The 25525-nt window shown below is 53.8% G+C and overlaps 3 protein-coding genes across 3 annotated transcripts; 1 reads left to right on the forward strand and 2 right to left on the reverse strand.

Annotated features, from left to right (window-relative positions):
- Positions 1-4434: 4434 nt before the first annotated feature.
- Positions 4435-5393, reverse strand: HOXD12 (homeobox D12). The gene is made up of 2 exons (XM_066233449.1): positions 4820-5393; positions 4435-4673 (listed from the first exon to the last, which is right to left on the reverse strand). The coding sequence occupies exons 1-2, from the start codon at positions 5391-5393 to the stop codon at positions 4435-4437; spliced, it is 813 nt and encodes a 270-aa protein (XP_066089546.1).
- Positions 5394-10403: 5010 nt separating this feature from the next.
- On the reverse strand, positions 10404-12164 carry HOXD13 (homeobox D13). The gene is made up of 2 exons (XM_066232537.1): positions 11390-12164; positions 10404-10654 (listed from the first exon to the last, which is right to left on the reverse strand). Exons 1-2 carry the CDS (start codon positions 12162-12164, stop codon positions 10404-10406), a joined length of 1026 nt encoding a protein of 341 aa, XP_066088634.1.
- Positions 12165-21411: 9247 nt separating this feature from the next.
- On the forward strand, positions 21412-25308 carry EVX2 (even-skipped homeobox 2). Its single transcript, XM_066278733.1, has 3 exons — positions 21412-21838; positions 22706-22974; positions 24589-25308. Exons 1-3 carry the CDS (start codon positions 21412-21414, stop codon positions 25306-25308), a joined length of 1416 nt encoding a protein of 471 aa, XP_066134830.1.
- Positions 25309-25525: the final 217 nt, after the last annotated feature.

A 25525-nucleotide genomic window follows, 5' to 3' on the forward strand; every position in this document is an offset into this window, starting at 1 on the left:
GACGCCCATCCTGCGGGCACCCTCCTCGCGCTGACACCCAGGCCCAGACTCCAGCTCGCCCCCTGCTCTCCAGCCAGACCGCCAGCAGTTATCTGATCCCCATCTCCATCCCTGTCCCGAACTCGGCCTTTCCAGCTCCTGGTCGACGCCCCGGGTCTCTCTCCTAAAATGGCTCCCGGGACCCTGCACACGGGCCCTGCGGCGGCTCTGGACCCGGGGCAACAGCGGAGGGCCCCCGGCCGGGCCTTTATGTATCTGGGGGTACACAAAATTCTCGGACCTTCTCTCTGCACAGGGTGGGGCAGCCATCTCGCTGACCCCAAAGGAGAGATTGCTGACCGCTTAGGAGGGAGATGGGGAGGAGGACGAACCATTCAAGTTCAACGACATGGCGCTGGCGGCTCCGGCTGGAACCGGGCTCTGGCGGGGGCGGGTGCACCGGCGGCAGCAGCGCGACAGTGTCTCGGGGAGCGGGGCCCGGGGGCCCCCTCTGCGCGCGTGCACGGCCCGACCCCCACACCCAAGCCTGTGCTTTCGTTCTGGGCCCAGCCCGCTTAGCCTTGTGGCTCCAGCTCCCTCCTCGATTTTCACCCCAAGCCCAAGGAAAAACGCAACCTCCCAACCCGCGCGTCCCTCCCGAGAACCTACCGTGAAGCCCCCGGCGCGGTGGCCTCGTCCTGGCCTGCGCGGCCCCCCTCGAAGCGCAGGGAGCCTGCCGGACCCTCCCGGCACCGCCAGCGGCTCCGAGAGCGGCAGCGTTCCGCGCAGCGCCCAGGCTCGATGCGGTCATTTTGAGCCACCCAAGATAAGACACTAACTTGACCTTAACTTTGTCAGGGTGCCCCTGGTATCTGGAGAACGTGAGCAGACACTGTCTGGCAGCTCTCGTAAAAGCTGACTGGGGAAGGGTTTCTGAGTCATTTCATTTATTGCCACTACAGTTCTGCAAGAAAGCTCTTCCTCCCTGCCAAACTTTAATTATTTATGCTCTTCAAGGAAACGAAAGAAGAGGAGAAACGCGGGGAGAACACCCATAGCCAGTCCCTAAATGCAGAGCCTTAGGAATGGGCTTCCTAAGTCAAGTACTGAAGAACAAAACAATGTGGGGAGATCATCTTTGTCCAAGGAAGATCGGACAGGAGCCGCGCCCCCCCCACCAAGGTGGGTGGGTGCAGCTGGGGGAGGCGGGGTGAGGGGCACCCCCCCACGCACACACACTGAATATTTACAGCGGTTCTGGATTTCTCCTCCACACCCCCACCCCCACCCGGCTTCCCGGAAGCCTCCCCAGCCCGCGCCCCTTGGGGAGAGCCCCCAGGCCTTAAGAGCGTCCCCAGTCGGCCCTCTGAGCTCCAAGCCGATTGAGTGCCAGACGAAGCAGTTTTTTTCTCGTTTAAAAACCTTTTTCTCGGTCAAGAGGCCTGCCTGGACTGCAGCATTTCGGAGAACGCATTTGTCTTTGTGAGAGGGAATGTTGAGCACTCAGATTTCAGCATCCTTTCTCTCGCCGCTTGTTTCTTACGAATTTCGTCGTAGTTTCAAATCCCTGCTGGAACTTCGGCTAGGAAGGGAGAGAGGACACCGCCGCCTTTGATTTTTGTGCGGATCAGTAAAAGGGGAAGATTTGAAGAACATTGCCGAAACCATAAGCGAAAGACACTTAGAATAATTTCAATCTCTTTAGGGAGTGGTCTCCATGAATATCTCCTCCCACCCCACATCCCAGGATAAGGAGAAAGAGCACGATGATTTAATGGTATATATCAGAAAGAACCGGTCTTCACATATTGTCTCAAGGCCTGGGTTTAAGTCCGGTTTCTCGGTCCTTTACTCAGCCCTCCAAACCTGAGGTCTGAGTATGGCCTCCGCCTTTGTTTGCATGTTTAGAGACCCAGCTCCTAGTACCACTGCCTCCTTGAGCCCCACAAGATGGAGAAACATTTCTAAAAATAGGGTCACCCCAGCCTTTTGCTTCCTCCTCCCCCCCACCCCCGTTGTATTTTTAAAAGGAACTGTTTAAAAAATATTTTTAAAATACGCATCAAATTCGCTCGAGGGAAAGGGCGTTGGAACCATTGAAAACTCCTTATCAGAGATTCAGTGTTTTTGTTAACTATCCCAGTTGCTAAAAGCTAGCAATTCTCTGTCTCTGAGCTAGCTGGAGCTGGGGTCTGCAAGAGGACGGTGAGCACTGAGCAGGCGCTGGCTTTCCCAGCCTGAAGGCCTGGAGGTGCAGAGGCCACACTCCCTAAGGGAGCTTGCTGGGCTGCAGGCAGAGGTGCCAGTGTGGAGCTTTTCCACAGAGCATAGCCTTTTCCAGAGAAGCCTGAGCAAAACATGGCAGAGAGAGATGTTTGTATTGAAATTTGAGGAACCTCATATCTTGGCGGCCCCCCTGACAACAGCAAGCTTTCAAGCTTGTGAATTTAGGCAAAATGCAGAAGCCCCTGCTTGCAAGAAGTTGAGGGTTTGCTTAGTGTGTGAGACACACTCAAATCTGTCCATGAATCCCCCTCTTTGGATATTTCACACGCATTTTGTTCATAGGCCACATTTTGTTTATACACCATTTCCTGACTGACTTGGAAGACATTTTCTTATTTAATGAACATTCAAATCAATACCTACAGTAATGTGCAACCAGAAAAGAAAAAAAAAACAACGAATTTCGTGGCCTGAAAAACATTACGAGGGAATCCAAAATGTTTTTGAAAAATCAATATCAGTCCCTTGACAGCTTGGCTGGGACCTGGTTATTTATTTCCACTCAAACATTTCTATATGTCTGATATATACAAGCTATTGTCTTTGACAAAATCAAAACAAAACAAAACATGCATGACAACTATTAGCAGAGAAAATGCAATTAGTCTAAACATCAGCTAAGGTCAGTTGGGCTGAGGCTCAGGGGCTCTTTGTGAGGTGCTCACTCTAGATCTAGGGCCTGGTCCTCCTGAACTAAATCATTGAACTTTGGGAAGGAATCTTCAATTCTTTGGCTGTTGTGCATCTTGCCAGGAGTTGGAGGTGGGGGCTACTTCTCTGAAGGACAGAGAAAGCAGCAGGATGGTTGGAGTTTAGGGAGTCCCTCAGGTTCACTGGGTTAAGGCAGGATGCTCCAGCACACCTACAACAACTCCATTGGGCATTCTGAAACCTCACCTCCACAAAGCAAGACTAGCAGGGCCCCTGGCCTCGCACACTTCACAAAGGCCAGACAGAGGTGCCTCGGAATGGGCACAGTGGTTGAGTCCCTGGTAGAGTCAGTGGGTGGTGGAGATGGGAGGGGAACACATCTGCTCCTCTCTGTTTGGTCAAGAACAGGTACGAGAGGCTGAGGATCTGAAGGGCCTCCTTCCCTGCCCACCCCCTGACTGGTGAAGGAGCTTCCACTTCTACCTGCAATGGCCCATTTCTGTAATTCAAGAAAGACATGCCGGACACCTTTACCCACCTCGACAGGAAAGCCATATTTATAGTTGGAATACAGGACCTCCGCCTCCCACTGTCTCACTCCTTTCTTCTGCCCCTGGACATTTTCCCCTCTTCTAATGCAGCCCAGCCTCAAAGCAGACTAGCAGCTCCTCATCAGCGCTAAGCTCTGGGGATCCAGTTACAGAGCTCAGTGCTCTGGCCTAGGTATGTGTGAGGTGAGAGAAGTAGGGAATTTTACTGATCTTGACTGGGCAGGGCGGTTTGCCACAGAGCCCCAGCTTCCCTTGTCTCGTTCATGGGAAGGAAGCATCCAGTCCATCCCACCCAGTTGGAAGAGCCAGTCTAGCCTTAACGCTGAGGTGTCTCTGAGTTGGTGCGGCCACAATCCCACCCCTTTCCTCCCGAAGGCTGAAGGTCTAGCGCAGCTTTTGTCCTCCCTGACCAGCCAGGGCAGACAGGAGAGGGTGGTGGTGGCACCGTTTTCCTTTTCCGAAATCAAGATTCTGGCTTTACTACAAGAGGCTTTGGCTGTAAATAGACACAACTGTGCTCCAGTCCTTCCCACTCTGCCCAGGAGGTCTTCCTAAATTCAAGTCCACTCTGAGTTCTAGCTAGGTGCTTGCTAAATGCAGAAAGAATTGGAGAGAAGGGGGAAAGGGAAAATACCTAAGTGAAAGCAAAAATCCAAGCTAAAGGGAGCTGGAGTGAGCTCAGGTGTAAATGCCTCAGCCAAAAGCGAAGACAGGTGACCACAGGCCACCCCTGAGGAAACTCAAGGCCAAGGTTGCGCTGCTGCTTCCCAGCCCCTCCAGGACAGGAGACAGCCTAGACGCAGAACTGGCCAGGCCCCCAAACGTCCGTTTGGCTTTTAGGGCTGCAGACGGAACTGGAGAGTACTGGGACCAGGGGACCGAGCAGAGGAAAGGCCCCAGGCCCAGGTCCTCCTCCACGCCAGGCTTCGGCTCAACAACGCAGGCCTGGCCGCCACCGGGCCCAGGACTAATAGAGCGCCAGCGCCTGCTCACGCAACACCACGCGCTTCTTCTTCATACGACGGTTCTGGAACCAGATTTTGACCTGCTGGTCGCTGAGGTTCAGCCTGTTGGACAATTCCTTGCGCTTCTGCCGGTTGATGAACTCGTTGAGGAGGAATTCGTTCTCCAGCTCCGCGATCTGCTGCTTGGTGTAGGGTTTCCGCTTCTTGCGGGCCCTCCCCGGGGCCGCCCCCCACGGCAGGCCTGCAACACAGCCCCGACCCGAGTCAGCCCAGCCCGCGCCCTGTCGCCGGCCCGCCCCCGGAGGCTCCCTTCCCCGAGGCTCTCTCCCCGGCACCCCGCCTCCCATTCCGGCCCAGTCTGGCCCGGGGAGCATGGCCACCGTTTACCGTCGGGCAGCGAAGGTCGCAGGCAAGAGGCGACGCCCGCTGCCTGCACTGTCATGTTCAAGTTGAGCGGGCCCTTGGCGTCGTCCTTGAAGCCGGCGGCGCAGGGGGTCCCCTCAAGCAGGGCCGCAGAGCCTGGCGCGGCACGGCCCACGCCCGCGTAGTCGTACTTGGTTGATTTGAGACCAGGGGCCGCGGAAGCCAGGCTAGACTCGGGGGCAAAGGGCGGCCGCGCACGGCCTCGCTCCTCAGGCCCAGCGGCCGGGTCGGGCGCGTAAAACTTGGCTTGCTCTTCGGGTCGGTCCTTGGCGCCCAGGGGCTGCAGGCCAAGAGGCCCGGAGCCAGCCAGGTAAGGCTGAGAGAAGCTGCCGAAGGCGGTGGCACCGGCAGGCTGCGCTGGGGCGCAGGAGGCGGGCGTCGTGGCCCAGGGCAGCGCGCTGCGCGGGTAGGAGATGGAGGGAAGCGCGGCCAGCTGGCCTCCATTCGGCCGCAGGTTGGAGAAGTAGAAGGAGTCGGGCGACTGCAGATTCAGAAGCGAGCCCACATAGCCCGCTCTGTAGAGACTGCGCTCACACATCTCCAACAAAGGGCTTCGGCTGCGCTTGCAGCAGTATTTAGTTACAACCAGGAATAAGAGGACAGGCTCAGACGATTGGACGAAACTTTGCCTGCAGGTTCTTCAAAGCCGGTCATTTCAGCACCGCCTACATCCCCCGACCCGTTTTCCCCCCCTTCAGGGTATTATGATAACACCCTCAATATTCGATGGCGAAGGACAAAGCTGCCAGGAAGAGCCAAGGCGCATTGAGCGAAAGAGAAGCCTCTGCGAGATTCCAGGCTCAGCGTCAGGAATCCGGGCATCAGGCACAGGGCGCCTTTGCCCGAGTGTCCCTTGGGACCCTTCTCGGTCTTGATTGGCTTTGCACTCCAGTTCTCTGCCGCTTACCTGGGCCAGGCTTGCTTCTACCAGTTTTAAGTTGCAGCTGAGGCCTTTTCCAGTACCGTGAGACTCTCGGCTTGTCCGAAGACTCCGTAGTTCTGTGGAGCAACCAGCTCCATACCTAGGCCTGAGCAATGCTACTCCTTCCCCATCCCTCCTCGTCCCTTCTCTCTGGAGAGGACTCTTTACCGGTGATCTGGCAGGAAATACCCAAGTGCTGCCTGAGCCCTGGGTCCCAGGCTGCAGGCACAGCCCCAGGGATTTGCTGATTGAGAAGTGCATCACAAACCCTCCCAAGTCTGGCGCCCAGGAGAGAAGATTCACAATACTCCTGGGTGCTTCTTCATACCAAGCCCCCTGCTCCTGGGGAGGCCGGGACCGAGCAGCTCGTTTGGCCAAAGGCTATATATACCTTTTATCTCCGGGAGTCACTTTGGCGACTACATCCTGCAAAACAGAAGTCCAAGGTGGTATCCACTCTGAGGCGAGCAGAGCAGGTTGAGCTCCCCGGACCTGGTGTGGAAGGAGAGAAGAGCCAGAGCCACAGATCAGGAACAGCGAGGCACCCAGAGGAAGAGGGCTAGCAGTACTCCTCTGCTCAGCGCCTCCAGGAGCGCGGGAGGCTGGCGCATTCCGAGGTCTGGAGAACACCGAGGTGGGCGGGGCAGCGCTCGGTTGCCAGGAGCAATGTGGCAGCCCCCCGCAGCAGGCCCGCGTTCTAGTCTGGCCAGAGGGCTAGGAGTCCTCCTCTTCTGCCTCTGGTCTCAAGAGCCCCAACGACCCCGTGACTGGAGCCCGCCCCAGCCTGCAGCCCGCCTCACGGTCCCCGAGCCAAGCTGGAATTGGTTAGACTGCCAGCTCCGGCACTGAGACCACACAGGCGCCGCCGGAGGGCAAGGCTGACCACCGCGCTGCGACTTTATTGTGTGAGTTATGGCGACCAATTGGGCGGCTCTGGGGAACGCAATCGTCCTCTTCCTCCCGCTCCAGGGCGGGGGTGGAGGGTGGGGGTGGGCAGGGCGGGGGCTCCCCAAGGCTGTGTCAGTTTCCTTAGCTCAGACAGCGAGACGCACTCCGCTTCCCATCCTTTATTGATGGGGGCGAGTGGGATAGACACAAACTGCAACCTCAATTCCTAGGGGCTTAGGGGACCCAGTCTCTCATTTTTGGAAACTCTGCTTTTGAAGAGCTACCGCCACGCCAGGCCCGAAAACCCCAGCTCCAGGGGGCCCTGCCATCTCCTCTCCTCCCGTCTCAGTATACAGAAATTCTCCGGTGTTTACAAGTCTATTCCGAACCCTTAGGCGGTCACACAGCTGCGGCTCGCCTCTCGGGACTAAAGATAGAAAGTAACTAAGTAAGAGAGAAAAAGAAAAGACTAGAACAACTAGACTTCCTTCATTTCTCCTTGGCTCAGAATGGTGCCCAGCCGCCCCACCTCATCTCCTGAGTTTATGATTTCCGAGGTCCAGCAAGCAAAGTTGTATGCGTGAAGCTGGGAGCTGGCAGCTGGGGAGGAAGTGCGGCGACGGGGGAGGAGGCAGGAGGCTTGTCTAGTAGACTAGAGAATGGGAAAGCAAATTTGGCCACGGAGCTAAACGGCCCGCTCTGCCAATGACGCGAACTGCCCAGGAGATGGCGAGCGAGCTCCACGCCTGGCGAGGCGCAGCCGCACGGTCAAGATCAACAGTGAAGGGCGGCGCAGCTGGCCTGGGGTCGCTAGCCGGTGCGGTCACGGCCCGCTGCCAGGCGTGTCCGAGCGTCTCGGGAAGCCGGAGATCGTGGCGGCAAGGCTGGCCGGGACAGCGAAGCCAGAGGGACTCGGCAGGCTGCCAGGCACGGGGAAGCATCGCAGCTGCCCCTTTGTCTGGCGGTGTGTCCCCGTTCCAAAGCCTCCCTCGCCTCTTGAATCACACGCAGACGCTCGGGCCTTGATTCTCCACCAGCGGCGCTCGAAACCTGCTGTGTTTCGGAGGCGCTCTCCTTGCGGCCTCTCAGTCTCCACCCGAAGGAAAGGCCTCTCCCCGAAGCTCCCAGCACAGCGCGGCTGCCCGTGGGCCTCCCTTCCAGCGCTTAGCCCACCGACCGGTTCCTTTCCTCCCTCCTCAATTCAGAATATAAAAGGAATTCGTATAAATAAATAACAAAGTTTTCATCTGTTATTGATTTAGCCATCAATTCAAATTCCACCGGGAGCGCGTTTGAGCGCAGTTTTAATCTTCAGCAAACCTCTCGTTTCTCTTAGGCCGAAGGAAACTGACGGGCAAACTACAGATGAAAGGAAAACCTCAAGGCAATTGCCCTCATCCACTTACAGGAAACCTGAGAAATGAACCCGGGAAATCGAGTGCAGTCCTGTAGTCTGGAAGTTGCAAGAAAGAAGGGGGCGAAATAACGTTGGAGAAGAAGGGATAACAGGCCCGTTTCGGGTGAATACATGTCTTGTGAGAAAAACAGATAAAGTTAGCAATTCTTCCCAAAGTGGAAGGTCTGGGACAGTGTGGCCCCATTTTCAGGGGTTCTTTTGAGCGATCGCCACTTCTCCTCCTCCCTCTGTTTCTCTCTCTCAGCGTGTATGTTACCGTCTCTCACTCATTACTAAAACAAAGTTGGCCGCCCCGCCATCAGTTGCAAGATATGGAAGAAATCAAGCCGGGCCAGAGAAAACGAAAGTAGCTTCGAACCTGGGAACTCTGTGCTTTCTCTGGCAGATCCGTAAAGAAGCCCGCCCGCCCGCCAGAACAGTTTACATATTGTGTAAGGTTTTAAACATCTTTATTGAGCTTACATACCAAAAAGTTAGCAACCACTAAATTGTGCCTCGGTGCTAACAATGAAGAGGCACCCTATTCCTAACCGGCCATTTTTCCCTGAGAAGCAAAAAGAAAGTTTGTAGTGCCTAAAAATTGCACCTAGAGTTTTCGGGTGTATAATTATGGTTTCAGTCTTCAATTGCTGTGTGCAGGCTGCTGGGAGAAGGCGATAAGGCATAAGCTGAAATGTTTCTTTTTCAATTGCCAAATATGGATATGCCTAATTTCAAGATCTTCCTAGAGTAGATATTTATAACAGCCTTGCTAGGAGGAAACCCTCCAAGTGAGCATGATTTTCTGTACCCAGGCACATACGTGTTGATTTAAAAATAAAACTGTTTGAATAAAATGATGATATTGAAAGAGAACTGAAATTTTATTCACGTCTTTGAGGTGATCTGGTAAAAAATATTATTTTAGACACCACAAGTTATATCCTCTTGAAGACATCACTGTTGATGTTAAAGCCACAAGAAGAGTGGGGAGGGTGGCAGAAGTGGAGAGTCTGGAGGTTCCAGAGACCAGAAATTGCGTTTTTTCTTAATTTATAGGGATCAACCATGTTTCAGATAACAAGATTTAATAATAAATAAGAACAGTTTCTAGATGCAACACAAACTTGGAAAATAAAACAAATGTATAAAGACTCAGAGGAAATGAGAGAGTTCTGTTTATTTGCATCTCCCTAGGAGTAAAAAGTGATTTTTAAATGCCTGAAGCACTGCTCACATATCCCAGCTCACAGACATTTCATCTACAAAAATAATCTCTCAGTCGTATAAATATGCAGCACTTTAAAAGTAGTTATCACTTTCAGAAACATCTTTTCTTCTTTTTCTTCTTGGACCTTAGAGCTCCACAATTTTTGCATTTGTTACATGTTTTACAGCTCTGAGAGAGGCCCAATGCATTTGTTCAGACAGTTGGAGTTCCTCAGTGGGTTCTGGATAAAAGTTCCCACCCATGGATGGAGGAGATGGCCTCAATTCTAGTTCCATAGACCAAGGAGGGAGGTGCATTTATTTATACCATCCACGGGTACCTCTGACAATTGCAGCCATTTAAATATTTGCACCTAGAGCTGGGGTAGTAAAGGTATCCATGAGGACCCATTATTTTCAAATTAAAGATTATAAAAGCATGAATCTAAAAGGTGTATTAAACACACACAACTACAACAGCAAGTGAAAGACCAAAGATGAAAAGATTGTCTTCATTCCAATATCAATACAAACCCTATTTAATAAGGTAGCTGCTTTTAAAGCCATCACAGTACCTCCAGCCTCCTGTTTTTAGACATTCCCAGTGACCCTTGAGCACTGCCTGCCCAGAGCTGTTTTCACTTGCTTTGGGGCAACTGCTGAGAGCGAATGATTCAATTACTTAATTACAGGACATGAATGACTGCAAATAGTTCTGCCCTAATGGATTATGAAGATAATCAGTGCTGGAAACAGGCATGTAAAGTGATTTTAAAAAATAAAACCCTAAAATCAGAATGGCACTTCTGAAATTCATTGGGGGGGGGGGTATACAAAAATACTTTAAGTCCTTTATACTGGCCTGGAGGGAGAAACAGAACATTAAAAACACCATAGAAAATAAACCTAGAAAAGAACAAAATCAATAATAAACAAGTAAGAAACAGAACTACACAGTCAGGTTGGGTAGCAAAAAGTTTAGAGCCAGATAAGGGGAAGAGAGAAAAACAATTCACAAAATTTGCCATTACTGGCAGGGGGTGGGGGGAATTAAATACATATTCAAGTCTTTCCAAAGGTCTTTTGGAGACAACAGGAAGCATTTAAACGCTCTGTGGCCAATCCGGCCCACATCAGGAGACAGTATCTTTCAGCTTGGAGACGATTTTCTTGTCTTTCACTCTTCTGTTTTGAAACCAAATGGTCACTTGTCTTTCGGATAGGTTCGTGGCAGCCGAGATCCGCCGCCTCTTGTCCTTGTTAATGAACTTGTTAATGGCATACTCGTTCTCCAGTTCTTTGAGCTGCAGTTTGGTGTAGGGCACCCTCTTCTTCCTCCCCCGACGGTAGACACACATGTCTGGCTGATTTAGAGCCACATCCCCTGGTATAAAAAACGGCATGGGAAATATTAGACCAGAATATCTGGAGCACCCAGCTGGGAATGTGTGTGCATATTTATGGAGCGGCTACAGGGGCTGAAGAAAGCCAAATTGTTTATATTTTATTATTATTTACATGTGATCAAGGAAAGATTATTTACACTTCAAAGTGAAGGCCTATTTGATGGATCATCATGGTTTCTCAAACCGGCACCTTAACAAGCCTGCGATTTTATGGCGTGGTTATAGGGGACGCTCATAAGGACAATTTCTGCAAATACTGGTTCGCACATACAAACCATATACAGACATTTAAAAAATGCAAGCTGTTTGTTCAAGCGTTGATTTCTTGTATTTAAAACTGGTTAACTTTAGCGGTTACTCTGGGGCATTCTTGTCCTTGAAAAGTAGGGCCTGACTCTTGAGACCTCTTTGGGGAGGAGAGACCAAGACCTGACTGAGTAAAGAGCACACAGAGACCTTCAACTTTAGAAGAAAAACAGGCCTGTGCCCGTACACAAAAAGAAAAGGGGCGTGAAAGAGGAAGTTTAAATCAAGGGAGGAATTTACAGATTTCACACTAACTGGCCGAACTGTTCCCAGTGAGTTAACCCTGGTTGGGAAAGGAAGACAGGCGCCCACTCCCAAGGAGGGGCATACACTGCAAGTCCTTTCCTTTTCTTCCTTCTTTCCCTCTTTCCTGTCCTTCCCAGTCCTCCGCCCCACCACCTCCCTACCTGGAAAGGATGATTTCCAGAAGTGGGAACCCTGTGGCTGGTCCTTGGTGCAGTACACCTGGCTGTTCCACCCATTGGCGAGCGTCCAGGACTGGTAGCCCTCCATGGAGATGTACGCCTCGTGCCGAGGTTCCCCGGAGCCGAAGGTAGAGACCATGTCGATGTAGCCAGGCACATGCTGGTAGGGGCTGGTGTAACCCTGGTAGAAGGACACCTCCTTGGCTCGCGCGGGCACCTCGTTGGCCGGTACGCTGCTGCTTGCCAGGCCCGACACGTCCATATACTTCTCCACCGGGAAGCCTCCCAGCGAGGAGTGCGGCGACGACTTGAGAGCATTTTGCTGTAAGCCCACGCCGTGCGACATGCGGCAGCTGTAGTAGCCGTTGCCGAAGTGGTAGCCGTAGCCCAGAGCCGGGGCGCCCGGGGGCGCTGCAGCGGCCGCCCCGGGCGCAGGGCACTCTTTGGCGGAGGGAGCCTCCGGGCGCCCTGAGACCACAGCCGAGGATGACGACGACGAGGCGGAGCCCGCCCGCTCAGAGGTCCCAGGGTAGGCGAAACCCGAGGCCGCCGCGGCCGCCGCGGCCGCCGCAGCCGCCGCCGCCGCCGCGCGCCCGGAGTGTGTCCCTGCGAACACTGGCGCCGAGAGGAAGCCGCGACACTGGCCGGGCGCCGCCGCCGCCACCGAGGAGGTGGAGGAAGAGGAGGCCGGGGCCGCCCCGGCGGCCCCGCCGTCCGCTCGCAACCCGTCCATGTCCCAGCTCCCGGCGCGGCTCATGGCCCGGCCTGGCCCGGCCCCGGCCCTGGCCCCGGCCCGGCGCAGGACACCATGGCGCGGCGCGCCTCCTCCCTCCTCTCCTTTCTCTCTCGTTCTCGCGCTCCCGCCCTCTTCCCCACTCCCTCTCTCCCTCTGCAAGCCTCCCGCCTCCCGCCAGCCCGCCCGCCCTCCAACAGGTTAGCTCATTGCGGGACGTTTATAAAAACGAAGTTCAGGTTGGGAGGGGGCCTGGGCCGGTCGGGGGGCCGCCTCCCTCCTCGAGGGCTCCTGCTCGGGGCCGCACCATTGGCTGCGCGGGGCCACGTGGGGGTGGGGGCGCGGGAGAGCCGGGCTCCCGGCCCCGGCCCCGCTGGACCCACCCACCCACCCACCCCGGCCCCCACCCCTCCCCAGCCCCTGAGCAGCCCACCTCCCCTTCCCGCCCTGCCCGGGACCCTGGCGTTTGCGCCGCAGCCACCCCAACGGGCTGACTGAGCGACCAACCATCCCAGGCCCTGTTTGCGACTGAGGCGGGCGCTGCGGCCTGCGCCTGGTCTCTACCGAGGCCGCTTTTGCCACCTCTTCTAGGCTCCTTGAGCTGCACAACTAAACGAAGGCCAACGACAGAAATGGTCAGAATGGTGTGCAAACAGATTGATTTTTTTTTTTTTATCGTGTTGCTTAAGCACTTGGATTAGCTGACCTAGACCCCAAACCTGAGGGAGCTAATTTTCCCGACCTTGCTACGGGGGCAAAGGCATTTCACGCATGTTATCCCGGGGGATGCTCCGAATTAAGACCAATTGGAGCAGACCCTGCTTATATACCATTGTCCGCCTGGAATATGCTCGCAAAGCGCCCTGTGGGCCAGGCGCAGAGACTTACAAATAAGTCAAGCGGACGAAAAGACTCGGCACGGAAACCGGACGATCTACCCCCAGCGAGAAGAGTCCGCTGTCTGGTCCACGCTATTCGCCCCTACACTCGGGTCAGTCGGGAGTCCTCTCCCGAGCTGAGCTTCCCAGGCCTGTCGCAGCCTCCCCTGGCGCTTAGAAAGAGTCAGCTTAGGGTTTCAGGAGAAAGCCACTCGCCACCCCACCCGCACAAAAGTTATTCACCTCTCCCGAAGCCGACTCGTCTTCTGCATTTTGCAGTCACCACCCACCCCCACCCGTCACTCACACCGATTAATTGAAAACTTCACTTTCCCAGGGGCCGTTGTTTCACTTTCTTTTCTAAGTTGCCAACTGCAGAGCCCTAAGAGTGGCAAACTTTTTTTCCAAGCAAAGTTGGGGCTCGTGATAGGAGCAGCTCCGAGGTCTGAGTGGGCTGCCCACAGCCCCGCGAGGATGTCAGGGATCACAGTCCTGACCCCTCTCCGTCCCTTTGTGTCATTTCTAAGCCGCTGAATCCCAGTTCACCAACCTCCATCTCAGCCATTAATACAAAACTGTGGCGAGAACTTTGGTGAATTTAACTTTCCACTTTAGGAACGACGTCCGAATGGCCGAGGGTTCTTGGGTGGGGGTAGGAACCCTCAGAGTGAGCCCATTTGAATCTGTAGTAGCAACTTCCCAGGCCAGCCCATCTGCAAGAAAATCACTCCCTGGAGCCTAGGATTGGTAAAGCCAGTTTCTCACCTAGCCCCGTTGTTCATGGGTCCAAGACAGAATCTGGATGGGGCAGAATAAAAGAGACTGGGCCTTCTACTGGAGCAGAGTAAAAGAGCCCTCTTGGGCCCGGCCTGGCATTGCAGGGTGGGCTGCTGGTGTTTGGAGTGTTGACACGCAGAACCCAGTAACCATAAAAGACTCAAATAAAGGGGAAAGTTATGAGAGGGGCGCTGGAAAGGAAAAGCGGGAGAATTTGATCTTTTTGAAGTCTTAAATATGTTCATGATCAAATTTGAGACAAGATGAGCCTAAGCCTTTGCAGAAAATTGTAGGTAATAGGAATTTGCTGATGAAGACAATTTTGGCTACTTGAGAGAAGGCAAAAACTAGCAATGGAAGCTGCACTGGTAGAAAGAAAGAAGAAAGAAAGAAAGAAAGAAAGAAAGAAAGAAAGAAAGAAAGAAAGAAAGAAAGAAAAAAAGAAAGAAAGAAGAAAGAAAGAGAAATAAAGGAGCCAGTGCTAGGAGAGAGTTACTGACTTTTTGAAGAGTGTGGCTAGATTCTCTTTACCCAACACTTTTGGTACCAAACCAATCATGGGAAGCTACTCTGGAATGCTCTTACTTTTCTTTTGTCTCCTTTTTTTTTCTCAGAAGGAGAAAACATAGAGATACTTGGACATTTTTTTTTCTGTGACTTCAAAAAACAAATTTGTCGAAATATTTCTAAAACAATTGGAACCAACAAACTTTCAGTCTCTTAAAACTAAATATTCCTGTGATTTTGTGCCCTGAGTCATCTGTGCAATTTTCTATCTGATAAATACTTTTAAAACTGATTATATGCTTTAAAAAAAATGAAGAAAGTGAAATTAAGATGGGAAAGAACTTGTCAAGTTTTGCTGTTTTCAGACAGTCTTTTACTATTTATTGGCTTGATTATCTGTGCAGCAAATTAAGTTCTGCAGGACTGGGAGGAAAGTCTGAATTCATGCCCTGGTTTAAAGATGCTTCTCAATGATGGTCCTGCCTCCAGTTCCCCTATGGGACTCTCAAGAGGACTTGAGGTTTCTCTGCCTAACCTCGGGAGTGCTCAGAGACCAGTGAGACTTTGAACAATAAGGAACATTGCCTCTTGCTATCCTGCTACTGAACCTGCTTTCACTATAGCCTGTAGTCTTAGGGGAGAGAATTCCCCTTAGAAAAGAGGCTCTGACTGGACTTTCTGAGGGCCCCTAACCCCGCAGTCCAGGTCATCCACTGCTTGGATTATAGTGCTGTGGTTGAGTACCAGGCCAAGTCGGGGCTGCTCTTTTTATGAACTAATAAGACACATAGTTTACAAGTGGGGGTGTTAGGGAAGAAATTTTGAGGCTGAATTTTTAGAAACATTTTACTTAGTTTGTATACCCTGTGTCCAAGCTGACTTCAGGTTTAAACTTAATAGGAATAATTTTCTTAAACTGATCAGAAGCACAGACTGTGTATGTTTGTGGATGTATTAGGTTGGAGCTTTAACAACATAAATAATCTTTGTTAAATGAAAATCTTTGAAGCCATAAATGTCTCCAAACACTGATGTGTTATTCAGTGAAACCAGTTTTGCCACTTTTTCTGATTTTGGTGAGAAACTCAGGATAGCCCTTTACTGTCCACAGTCCCACTCTGCCAGGGTGAGGAACTCAGATCAGTTCTGCCCTCCTCTCTCACCACTCACTCCCCTTCCTCCTTTCCCTCCACAAGCATGCTTTTTTTGGGAATCAGTTATGTTCTGAAAGTCATATTTTCTTTTTCTCCTCGTAGATGATCTTTTAAGTCATGTCCTGATCATGGGGTGGGGAATGGGTAGATCCAGGCTGTGATTTAGATTTATTGAAGAACACACGTTCCTCTGCTTGCCAAGAGCAGTGAACTCAATTAACCACATAATCGGTGACCATTGGGTCCGGGACAATAATAACCAAGTCTTATCAGAGTAGGGTCTTGAGACTCCTTTGAAAGTGTTATCCAGGACATCCTCCTAATTAATTGTAAAATGCCAAAAATTCAGTGTAGAAAGTCTTAATTCCAAAGTAAAGTCTTAAGTCCAGTGGATCTGGCTGGACAGTGTTCTTAACCAGGTCTGTGCCCTGACAACTTTGGAACTAATCTTCCCTCTGCAGACAATACCCAGTTCACTCGGGCTGGAAATATCTAAGGGTATATTATATATAAAACAAAAACAAACCTAGGGTGAAGAAAGTGGTCTCTAGCAAAAGCCAGACAGTGGAATCCTTAGTTGAGAACTTTTTAGGTCTGAAATGTATTCTGCTTGAATGTAACAACGGAATTGAACTTTATTAAGTGTAAATTATTTGCAAGAAAGAAAACTCTCATCAAACCCGAAGCGTTATTTGGTGAAACCAAGTTTGCTTTCCACCAGGCAGCTGGCCCTTGTTTGGGATGGAGAGAACTCCTCCATTCCTGGCGAGAATGAAGCACTTGGAAAGTTTTCCCTTTCAGAGAAACGTTCATCTCCCTGCGGAGGGGATGCCGGAGGGTTACTTGTTGCTCTTCTCAAAAACAAAAGCTAGGACCGAAAACAATTTTCTGTTTTGTTTACACCTCAAGCTGTGGGATTGTCCTCGAGAAACACTTGTCTAACAATATAATTTTTTACTGAAGACCAGAAAGTGCTAACTCTATCGGCCTTTTGGAGTGAAAGGGAATCTTCCTCTCTCTTCCCTCCTCATTCCTCAGAGCACGCTGTCTTTGCGGGGAATCCAGGTGTGGTCACCTGCAGAGTAAAAGGAGGAAGGTTAAGGAAATGCCCAATCACCAAGGGGCGGAGGTGGAAGGGCGCAGGGAGGAAGGAGAAGGGGCGAGTAGTCAGGCTTAGCTTCCCGGATGGGTGGCGTGCAGTTCTCTAGGCCTGGCGCTAGATGTCCCTGCAAGTTTTCCTGTCGCGTCTCAGGGCGCACAAGCTTCAGGCGGGCAGCCTGTTTGAGTAGCCTCAGAGTTCATGGAGAAAATATCCCTCCACCCTGGTGAGGTGCCGGACTGTAGGGGGAAGAGGGAAGAGGGAAGGGGGAGAAGAAATCGAAGCAGCCATAGAGATCTGGGAGAGACAGAGAGCTCCAGGCTGGCCTGCCAGTAATGTTGCCAGGAGTAAGCTGACAGTAAGGAGTCCAGCCCGGAGTCCCCAAACCAGAGACTTCCCTTATAAACCCGAGCCTCAAGCCGCGGGGCCTTCACTTAGCCTAAAGAAAGCGTGCACGGGATCCGTAGCCCAGGCTCCAGCCCTCTCGCTGACCACCACATCCAGCGGACCCAGTCTTGGAGCGCGCTTACGTCCAAAAGCAGGCCCTCGAGATGTTGGCCCATGGTCTGGGAGCCTTCCACTCAGAAGAGGAGAGCCAGGTTCCAGTGGACGAAGTACCCTTCCCTCCTCTCTGGTAGCATGGGCAAATTTTTATCTTCAGTCGACCAAGAAGTGGAGAACCCATCTCCTCAAGAAACAACTATTTAGTCTGAAGACCTGCCCCGTCTCCCCAAATTAGGTCTCTTTAATGTGATTCCTTTTTTTGAGCAGAAATTGCTTTTCAGCCCATTTGGGGAAAGTCGTTTGCATATCTTCACCCTTAATGCATCTTCAAAATTCCAACAAACTACCCGGAAATGGTGTGGATTATTGTCTTGTTTTACTAAATACTGTACCATGGCAGTGAGTAGGGGGTCTTGATCGCTCAAAAGCAGTGTCAGCCCTGGCCGGTTGGCTCAGCGGTAGAGCGTCGGCCTAGCGTGCGGAGGACCCGGGTTCGATTCCCGGCCAGGGCACACAGGAGAGGCGCCCATTTGCTTCTCCACCCCTCCGCCGCGCTTTTCTCTCTGTCTCTCTCTTCCCCTCCCGCAGCCAAGGCTCCATTGGAGCAAAGATGGCCCGGGCGCTGGGGATGGCTCTGTGGCCTCTGCCCCAGGTGCTAGAGTGGTTCTGGTCGCAACATGGCGACGCCCAGGATGGGCAGAGCATCGCCCCCTGGTGGGCAGAGCGTCGCCCCTGGTGGGCATGCCGGGTGGATCCCGGTCGGGCGCATGCGGGAGTCTGTCTGACTGTCTCTCCCTGTTTCCAGCTTCAGAAAAAAAAGAAAAAAAGAAAAAAAATGAAAAAAAAAAAAGAAAAGCAGTGTCAAAAAAAAAAAAGAGGGACATTTGATAATCCCATTCTCCGTCTCAGCGTCCACTTTCTGGGAGAAGTGCAAGGTTTAGGGATTTCATTAATAAACAGAACTGTGTTCATCTTCTCTCACAATCTTACACAGTCTCAATGTCTTTAAGGTAAACCTGAATTTGAAGACATATGCAAAATGAGAAAATCAACCAAAAATGTTGCCCAAAGCTTTTAAGTACCTTAAAACTTGGATATTATATTTTAAAAAATGTTTAAATCAGAGCAAATCCCCAAACCTGTCTGTGTGGAAGGTTTCTCATCTCTGAGAAAGGGATAATAATATAACTGCTTCCTAGACTTGCTGTGAGGTTTAGCCAAGATAATAAATGTAAAAAGCACTTGTAATTTCAGAGTAATAGCTATATACAATATATGTTGATCAATATCACCACTAGTAGTAGGTGTGGAATCTAAATAAATGAAGGGGCATTAAATATTGTAATGTAATCACTGCCTCTTATGCACCATTGTCTGCTAAAGGCAGTTTAGTGAAAAATGATAGGTGCCTTGTACTGTGAGCAGTCTTCCTGATGTTCTCGAATGTGCTTTTTGTAATATATAAATGCGCTAGAATACAAAATATTAGTGTTAGGGAAAAGGTGCTATAGCATTTCCCAAACCCTAATGAATGAAGGTGGTCCCAGGAAACGGTGTTTTCCCTTTTCAACAGACCGAGGTCCGGTTTGGCGCAGACTTTGAGACCAGATGTGAGGGGTCCCAGAGGGAGGGAGGGAGCGGGAGATCCACTGGCTGGGTGAGAGAAGGGTCTTTGTACCCACCCCAGCCGTCAGCAGCGACTTCTGCGATTGAAAGCGGCTCACTACCGCCGAAACCGCGAGGAAAACAGATGGGGGCGCCAAACGACAGCAATAAAGGCATCCGCGACTTCCGCCTAGGTCGCGCCTCCACCCAGGCCTCCCCCACCCCCACCCCGCCCAGACCGTGGCCCCATTCCCTCCCCCTACCTCCCTCAAGTATCCGAGCCCGGACCGAGGTGTCCTATTCAGTCCCCAAAGCAAGCGGGACTAGGGAGGTACCCTGTTCAATGTCCTGGACAGTGGCACCCCTCCGCTGGGCGCGGCCCAGTAGGAGCGGTGGAGCTGGGCGCCTGGACTGTGTGGAACGGGGAGGGTGTGGTGGGGGCCGCGGCACAGCTGAGCTCTGAATGCGTGAGGGGCCGCAAAGCCGGCTCGAGAAGGGCTTGTAGTGGTCTGAGTCGGGTGGCCTCTGGGGCAGGGGCAGAGGTGGACGCCGAGTCAAGTCCTCCTTTTGGTACCCGAAGCCCACTCCGCGTCCCGCATCCCCCTTCACCACCCCAGACACCGTGCGCTTATCCAGCTTGCCATTTCTCACCTTGGGGGAGAACTCCGTTTATTACCTTAAGGAGGTGGAATTGATTTTCTAAGCAAAGCTCACGTTGTTGAAATAAGTTGGCGCCGAGGGGAAAAGGAGAGAAACTTTTGGCATTGACTACGTATATAAATGTATATAAATATACTTCACACCTCGCCTCCTCTTACATTCCTGACGCGCCCCCAGCGGGTCCAAGGTTAAAAGGAAAGCGCCAACAGAGAGATGGACAAATAGATCCTGAATTTGCCCCTAACACACCCCGATGAGCTGGGTGTGGCGGCAGGGAGAAGAGGGGGGGTCTGGGCTGGGGTATGAGTTGGTGCCGAGGCGGGGATGCAGGACCCGCGCCCGGCGTCCAGACTGTCAGGGGCTCTCGGCTATTTCGGAAGCTCGCAACCCGACCTCAGTGGTCCCGTCCCGATCCTCCGCTGTCCCCGCCCGTGGCTGTGGGTCTCTCTGCCTGCGGGTTACTGGCAGGAGGACCAACACAGTGCATTCGGGGTCCGGGCAGGGTGGGGCGCAAGCGCGGGAGTCGATTTGCAACGGCCTTGAGTAAAGATTGATCTTCATTAAAATGGTTGCCACCGGCGTCATTATGACCATCAAAGTTATCGCCAAGAGGCTCAGCCGCCAAGCTCAGGCCGTGAGGAGCCGCAGCGAAACTGGTCCGCGACTGTCGGCGCCCGGAGTCCTCCCGGAGAGCACCGGGGGCTACAGGTAAGGGGCTGGGGTGGGGGCGGGGAGGCGGGAGAGAGGCGCGGGAACCGGGAAGGGCGGGCCGCGGGAGCGCACGGGAACAAGGCTCTCTTCTTTCCCCCATTTGACCTCGAAATCTGGCCATTTATTCTCAATTTGATTTGAGTAGCGAGGGGGAAAGCTGGCAACATAAAAGGTAGATTTGGGGCGGCCCATATGGCGCTGTAAATCGCGACCGTTTTTAAAGTTAGCTGTCGAATTCTGCTATGAAACCGTCCAGCCGAGTTCGTTTCCCCCAGGGAAAATGCGTAGGCGAGGAGCCTATCCATCAGCGAGATTATAAAAGTAAAAATCCGGGACTTAAAGTTCAGAACTCACTCTTCAAATGGTGTTAAAAAATCAGAGAAGACCTAATGATTTCCGTTTGAAGGCGCGGGCCCAGCGCACCTCCCCAGCCACGTAGCACTAAACTGTTTTCAAAAGTCTATGGGATCTCTCTCTCTCTCTCTCCCCCTCTCTTCTTTTCCTGGATGTGAGAAGAGCAGCCAACCTGAGGCGAAGAAGTGGGGGAGAGAGAGAAGTCGGCATCCTATTTGTTAAATAAAATACATATTTGGTTCTGAAATTCAAAAGATAAGTAATCCAGACAGGAGCGCAAGGTCTTCTCCTTACGCAACTCTTCCTACATCCTCCCCCTTGTCCCCCCTCACCCCCTCCCAATTGTAAATGTTAAAAAAAAAAAAAAAAAAAACCCACCTTCCCTGACGATCTACTCTGGAAAAATCAAAGCATTATCTATTATTTAACACGTATCTGTGTCCGAGGAAAAATGAGGAAGGCGCTGCATGATTAGGACCTAAGGGGCAACCCAGCAAACTGAGAGCGTAATGATGCCCCTAAATGAAGGGGGAAATGTGCCGCGGAGCGCTCTATTAATCAGACTGTCAATTTCATCCCCGAGGCCAAACCCCCGGGCGAGCAGCAACGGCTCTGAGCCGGCAAAGGACCGGAGCCTGCCTCCTCACTTCTTGTCTCTTCAAGCCTTCTACCTGGATCTATTTGTCTGCTCCGAAGCCGCCTTCATTACCCACTGACAGGAGCGTGTATTTATTTGCTTATAAACCTGTTACAATAAATGATTATTCGAACGGCGTCATTCGTACCTTAATGACGAGCGAGCGTTACTTTTTGATGAATGACATCTTGGGCTTGGAAGGATGTATGGGTCATTTTGACCAGTCATTCCCTCGCTCTGGCATCCCACAATTTTTCCGCCTCCCTCCAAAAGAGATAATAATATTTAGAGGCACTCGCTGGGGCTGAATGAGAATTAGCCCTAGGCGCAACCCATCATTAGGACGGGACAGCCGGACCACTGTGATATTTCTTAGAAAGCTGAGATGATGGAGAGAATAAGAAAAGAGATGATTCTGATGGAGAGAGGGCTGCACAGCCCCACGGCCGGCAAGAGGTTCTCCAATTTGTCCGACTCGGCTGGCAACGCTGTACTCGAGGCCCTGGAAAATTCGCAGCACCCGGCTCGCCTCAGCCCGCGCCTGCCGTCCGCCCCCCTGCACAGCGCCCTGGGAGACCTCCCTGCCAAGGGCAAATTCGAAATAGACACTTTGTTCAACCTGCAGCACCCGGGCAGCGAAAGCACCGTCTCCTCCGAAATCTCCTCTGCTGCGGAGGGCCGCAAAAAGCCGGGCCATTATTCAGAGGCGGCCGCCGAGGCGGATATGAGCAGCGACGTGGAGGTGGGCTGCTCCTCGCTGCGCTCCCCCGGCGGCCTCAGCACCGCGCCGCTCAAGGAAAACAATGGCAAAGGTAACCGCGCTGCCTGCGCCGCGCTCTCCATTCCCATCCTCCCAGTTCCTCCCGGGCCGCCGCCTGCCCTTCCTGGCGCCTGTGCCCCTCTCCTGCCCTCCGCGAGCAAGCTGCCGCAAGTGGGGGGGGGGGCGCCTACGGGGAGCCGTGCCTTCCAGCTCAGCCTTGAGTTTCAGAAAGGCGCAGGCCTGGTGCTCCAGGCCCGCCTGCCGGCTTGCCCTGTCTCTCGAGTCCGAGAAAATGTTTCTGTGCGCGGCTCTAAAAGCCGGCGAGAGCCGACCGACCTCTAGCCGGCCGCTGAGGAGCGCTCTGCACTCCACTGCCTCGGAGCTCCCAAGGCCGAGCGGAGGGGCCGTTCTGAGTAAGTCAGAGGGAGCCTCGCCAGGCGCCTCTGGGAGACCTACCTGGGTCAGCGGGAGAAAAAGAGTTGAAAAGTTAGGTCCACTCACTAATGGTTCTGGTTTGAGTGGCTTCCGGCTTAACATTTTAAACCAAACTAAAAGACTGTCAAAGAAGGGTTAGAGGCTGTGCAGAAAGCTGCCCCGTGGTCTCCAGACCATAGCGAACCCAGAGCTTCACAAACTGCACCTAGATGTAGACATTTTCCCTTGGCCAATATTCCCACTGAGTTGAGAATTCCAATTATTATTTTTTTAAAACACCCTAATTGAGTTCTTATTATTTGGTTACGAAGTGCTCTCCAAACTTTATTGATTCCATTAACGGCAGCGATTTGTAGGTGTGACAGACCCCATCGATTCAGGCAGCGCCTCGCTTCCTCCCTCGGCTTCCTCCATGCGCGCACAGCCCCAGCGCGGGGACCTCGGCCCTACAGTGACTCATGTGCTGTGGCCGTTTGTTTGCCAGGGTACACGGAGAGCGGTTCCGCCGCGGGTACCACGACGTCTGCGTCGGGCTCCGGCCTCGGCAGCCTGCATGGAGGCGGCGGCGGCGGTGGGGGCGCGGCACTGGGCGGCTCCAGCTCTGGTGCGGATCAGGTGCGGCGCTACCGCACAGCGTTCACCCGCGAACAGATAGCGCGCCTGGAGAAGGAGTTCTACCGGGAGAACTATGTATCGCGGCCCCGCCGGTGCGAGCTGGCCGCTGCGCTCAACCTGCCCGAAACCACGATCAAGGTATCCATTCAAATATGTGCCTGTTCTAGCCTCCCTCGGGGTGTCTGGGTTGATTTTTGTTTCTCTTTTCTGGGTGGCTAGATTTAGCTGGGATCTGGAAACCCACGGAGAAGAGTTACAAAAAAGAAAAAAAAAAAAAAGGAAAATTGGTATATTTATTTCTCAGTTGCCGAATGCGAAGGGTTGGCTGGCCTGGCTGGCCTGGGAAAGCCCTGGTATAGCGGAGCCGAAACCACAAATATTCGTGCTCGTCCAGGTCCCCCTAACCCCTGTCCATGGCTCCACGTTCCCGGCGAAGGCAAGCAGACTGGTCTTTGTTCCTCTGGTACGAACCAGACGTGGAACTTTTCATTTGCTCTTGGTCTTGGAGATTTATTTTCTATATAAATTGTTACAACACGGAGAAAAGGATATTGCATTCTAAAAATCGATTGGGTTAAGAAAGTAGTTTCCCAAACATTTTTCTCCTGCGCAACGGGAAAAAGACAACCTCCTGGGGAAACAGCGCAATGAAACGGTCCTTATTTAGATATTTTAGGTGATTAACTTTATACGTCCGGGAGAGAGAGATGGCAGGCTGGGCAACTTGGTGAATACTCATGGAGGATCTGACACTCTAGAAAAGCAGGAAACTCCTCAGGATAAGGGAGGAATGTAAAGATCTCCCTTTGGTTTCCTCAGGCTTTCTTTAATTTAGAAAATTATGACTTCATTAAATACAAGGTTGGGTGGGTAAGAAAGTCCTCTTCCTAGTTTAAGAGGATGTTATTCCCGCCACTTATTCGAGGCTAATGATTCCACAAAATCATCCCTTCAATATCAAAATCGGACCCGTGAACCTCCGGGGACTCGATACCTCGCGCAGCGACCTTTTTATATGATAAAAGCTGCCGCCGTCGCCTCTCTTCAAAGGCGGACTAGAATCCCTGTGAAAATCTTGGGATTGAAAGACGGGAGCGGGTGGGTGGCGGGAAGGAGAGGAACCGCTGGGTTGGGACGAGAAAACGCAGCAAAAAAGTAAGGGAGCGGTAGCAGTTGGACACAGGGTAGAAATCTTTGCGTTAAGAGGGTGTGTCTGCACTGCGCCCGCTCCGTCCGGCTGGGCGGGCGGAGGAGGCCGGGAGCCGGGCTGGTCTGAGCGCAGGCCGGGCGCTCCCGAGTCTCCGGAGGGTGGGGAGGCCGGAGCCGGGCAGGTCTGAGCGCAGTCCGGGCCCTCCGAGTCTCCGGAGGGGCGGGGAGGCCGAGGCCGGGTGGTCTGAGCGCAGGCCGGGCCCTCCGAGTCTCCGGAGGGTCGGGGAGGCCGAGGCCGGGTGGTCTAAGCGCAGGCCGGGCGCTCCGAGTCTCCGGAGGGGCGGGGAGGCCGGAGCCGGGCTGGTCTGAGCGCAGACCGGGCGCTCCGAGTCTCCGGAGGGGCGGGGAGGCCGGAGCCGGGCTGGTCTGAGCGCAGGCCGGGCGCTCCGAGTCTCCGGAGGGGCGGGGAGGCCGGAGCCGGGCTGGTCTGAGCGCAGGCCGGGCGCTCCGAGTCTCCGGAGGGGCGGGGAGGCCGGGGCCGGGCTGGTCTGGGGGCGCGGGCCGGGGCGCTCCTAACTGGGCCGTGCATGGCTGTCCCCGCAGGTGTGGTTCCAGAACCGGCGCATGAAGGACAAGCGGCAGCGCCTGGCCATGTCGTGGCCGCACCCGGCCGACCCCAGCTTCTACACCTACATGATGACGCACGCGGCCGCCACCGGAAGCCTGCCCTACCCCTTCCACTCGCACGTGCCGCTGCACTACTACCCGCACGTGGGCGTCACGGCGGCGGCCGCGGCCGCGGCGGCCTCCGGGGCGGCCGCCGCCTCGTCGCCCTTCGCCACCTCCATCCGCCCGCTGGACACTTTCCGCGCCCTCTCGCACCCTTACTCGCGACCCGAGCTGCTCTGCAGCTTCCGCCACCCGGGCCTCTACCAGACGCCCGCGGCCGCCGCGGGTCTCAACAGCGCGGCCTCGGCCGCCGCGGCTGCAGCAGCGGCTGCGGCTGCGGCCTCCTCGGCCGCCGCGGCCGGGGCGCCCCCCAGCGGCGGCTCCGCGCCCTGCTCGTGCCTCAGTTGCCACAGCAGCCAATCTGCCGCCGCCGCCGCCGCCGCCGCCGCCGCAGCCCTGGGCTCTCGGGGGGGCGGTGGAGGCGGCGGCGGCGGCGGCGGCGGTGGCGCCGGGGCCGCTGGGGGCTCGGACTTCGGCTGCAGCGCCGCGGCGCCACGCTCTGAGAGCGGCTTCCTGCCCTACTCGGCCGCTGTGCTTAGCAAGACCGCCGTCAGCCCGCCGGACCAGAGGGACGAGGCGCCGCTCACCAGATAACTACATCGCCGCCGCCAGGGGGCCGCGCCCACAGCGCCGAGTGTGCCCCGGAGTCCCCTCAGCACCCTCCGCGCCCCCCGGGCACACACGCGCCCTCTGCGCGCTGCCCACTGCTACAGCTGCCGCCAGGGGGCGCCCCGGCGCGGGAGGCCGAAGGGAGCCTACCGGAATTGGGGGGAAAGAGCCGGCGCAAAAGCGTCCCCCAAATTATTTCTAT

This window comes from Saccopteryx bilineata, chromosome 5, assembly GCF_036850765.1.
Source record: "Saccopteryx bilineata isolate mSacBil1 chromosome 5, mSacBil1_pri_phased_curated, whole genome shotgun sequence".
NCBI classification, from domain to species: Eukaryota; Metazoa; Chordata; class Mammalia; order Chiroptera; family Emballonuridae; genus Saccopteryx; species Saccopteryx bilineata.

Coding starts and splice junctions, on each gene's coding strand:
- EVX2 (XM_066278733.1), top strand. CDS start 21,412: ATGATGGAGAGAATAAGAAAAGAGATGATTCTGATGGAGAGAGGGCTG. Junction 21,839..22,705: donor CAAGGAAAACAATGGCAAAG/GTAACCGCGCTG, acceptor TTTGTTTGCCAG/GGTACACGGAGAGCGGTTCC. Junction 22,975..24,588: donor TGCCCGAAACCACGATCAAG/GTATCCATTCAA, acceptor CTGTCCCCGCAG/GTGTGGTTCCAGAACCGGCG.
- HOXD13 (XM_066232537.1), bottom strand. CDS start 12,164: ATGAGCCGCGCCGGGAGCTGGGACATGGACGGGTTGCGAGCGGACGGC. Junction 10,655..11,389: donor CTGGAAATCATCCTTTCCAG/GTAGGGAGGTGG, acceptor TTTTTATACCAG/GGGATGTGGCTCTAAATCAG.
- HOXD12 (XM_066233449.1), bottom strand. CDS start 5,393: ATGTGTGAGCGCAGTCTCTACAGAGCGGGCTATGTGGGCTCGCTTCTG. Junction 4,674..4,819: donor GCGACCTTCGCTGCCCGACG/GTAAACGGTGGC, acceptor GCTGTGTTGCAG/GCCTGCCGTGGGGGGCGGCC.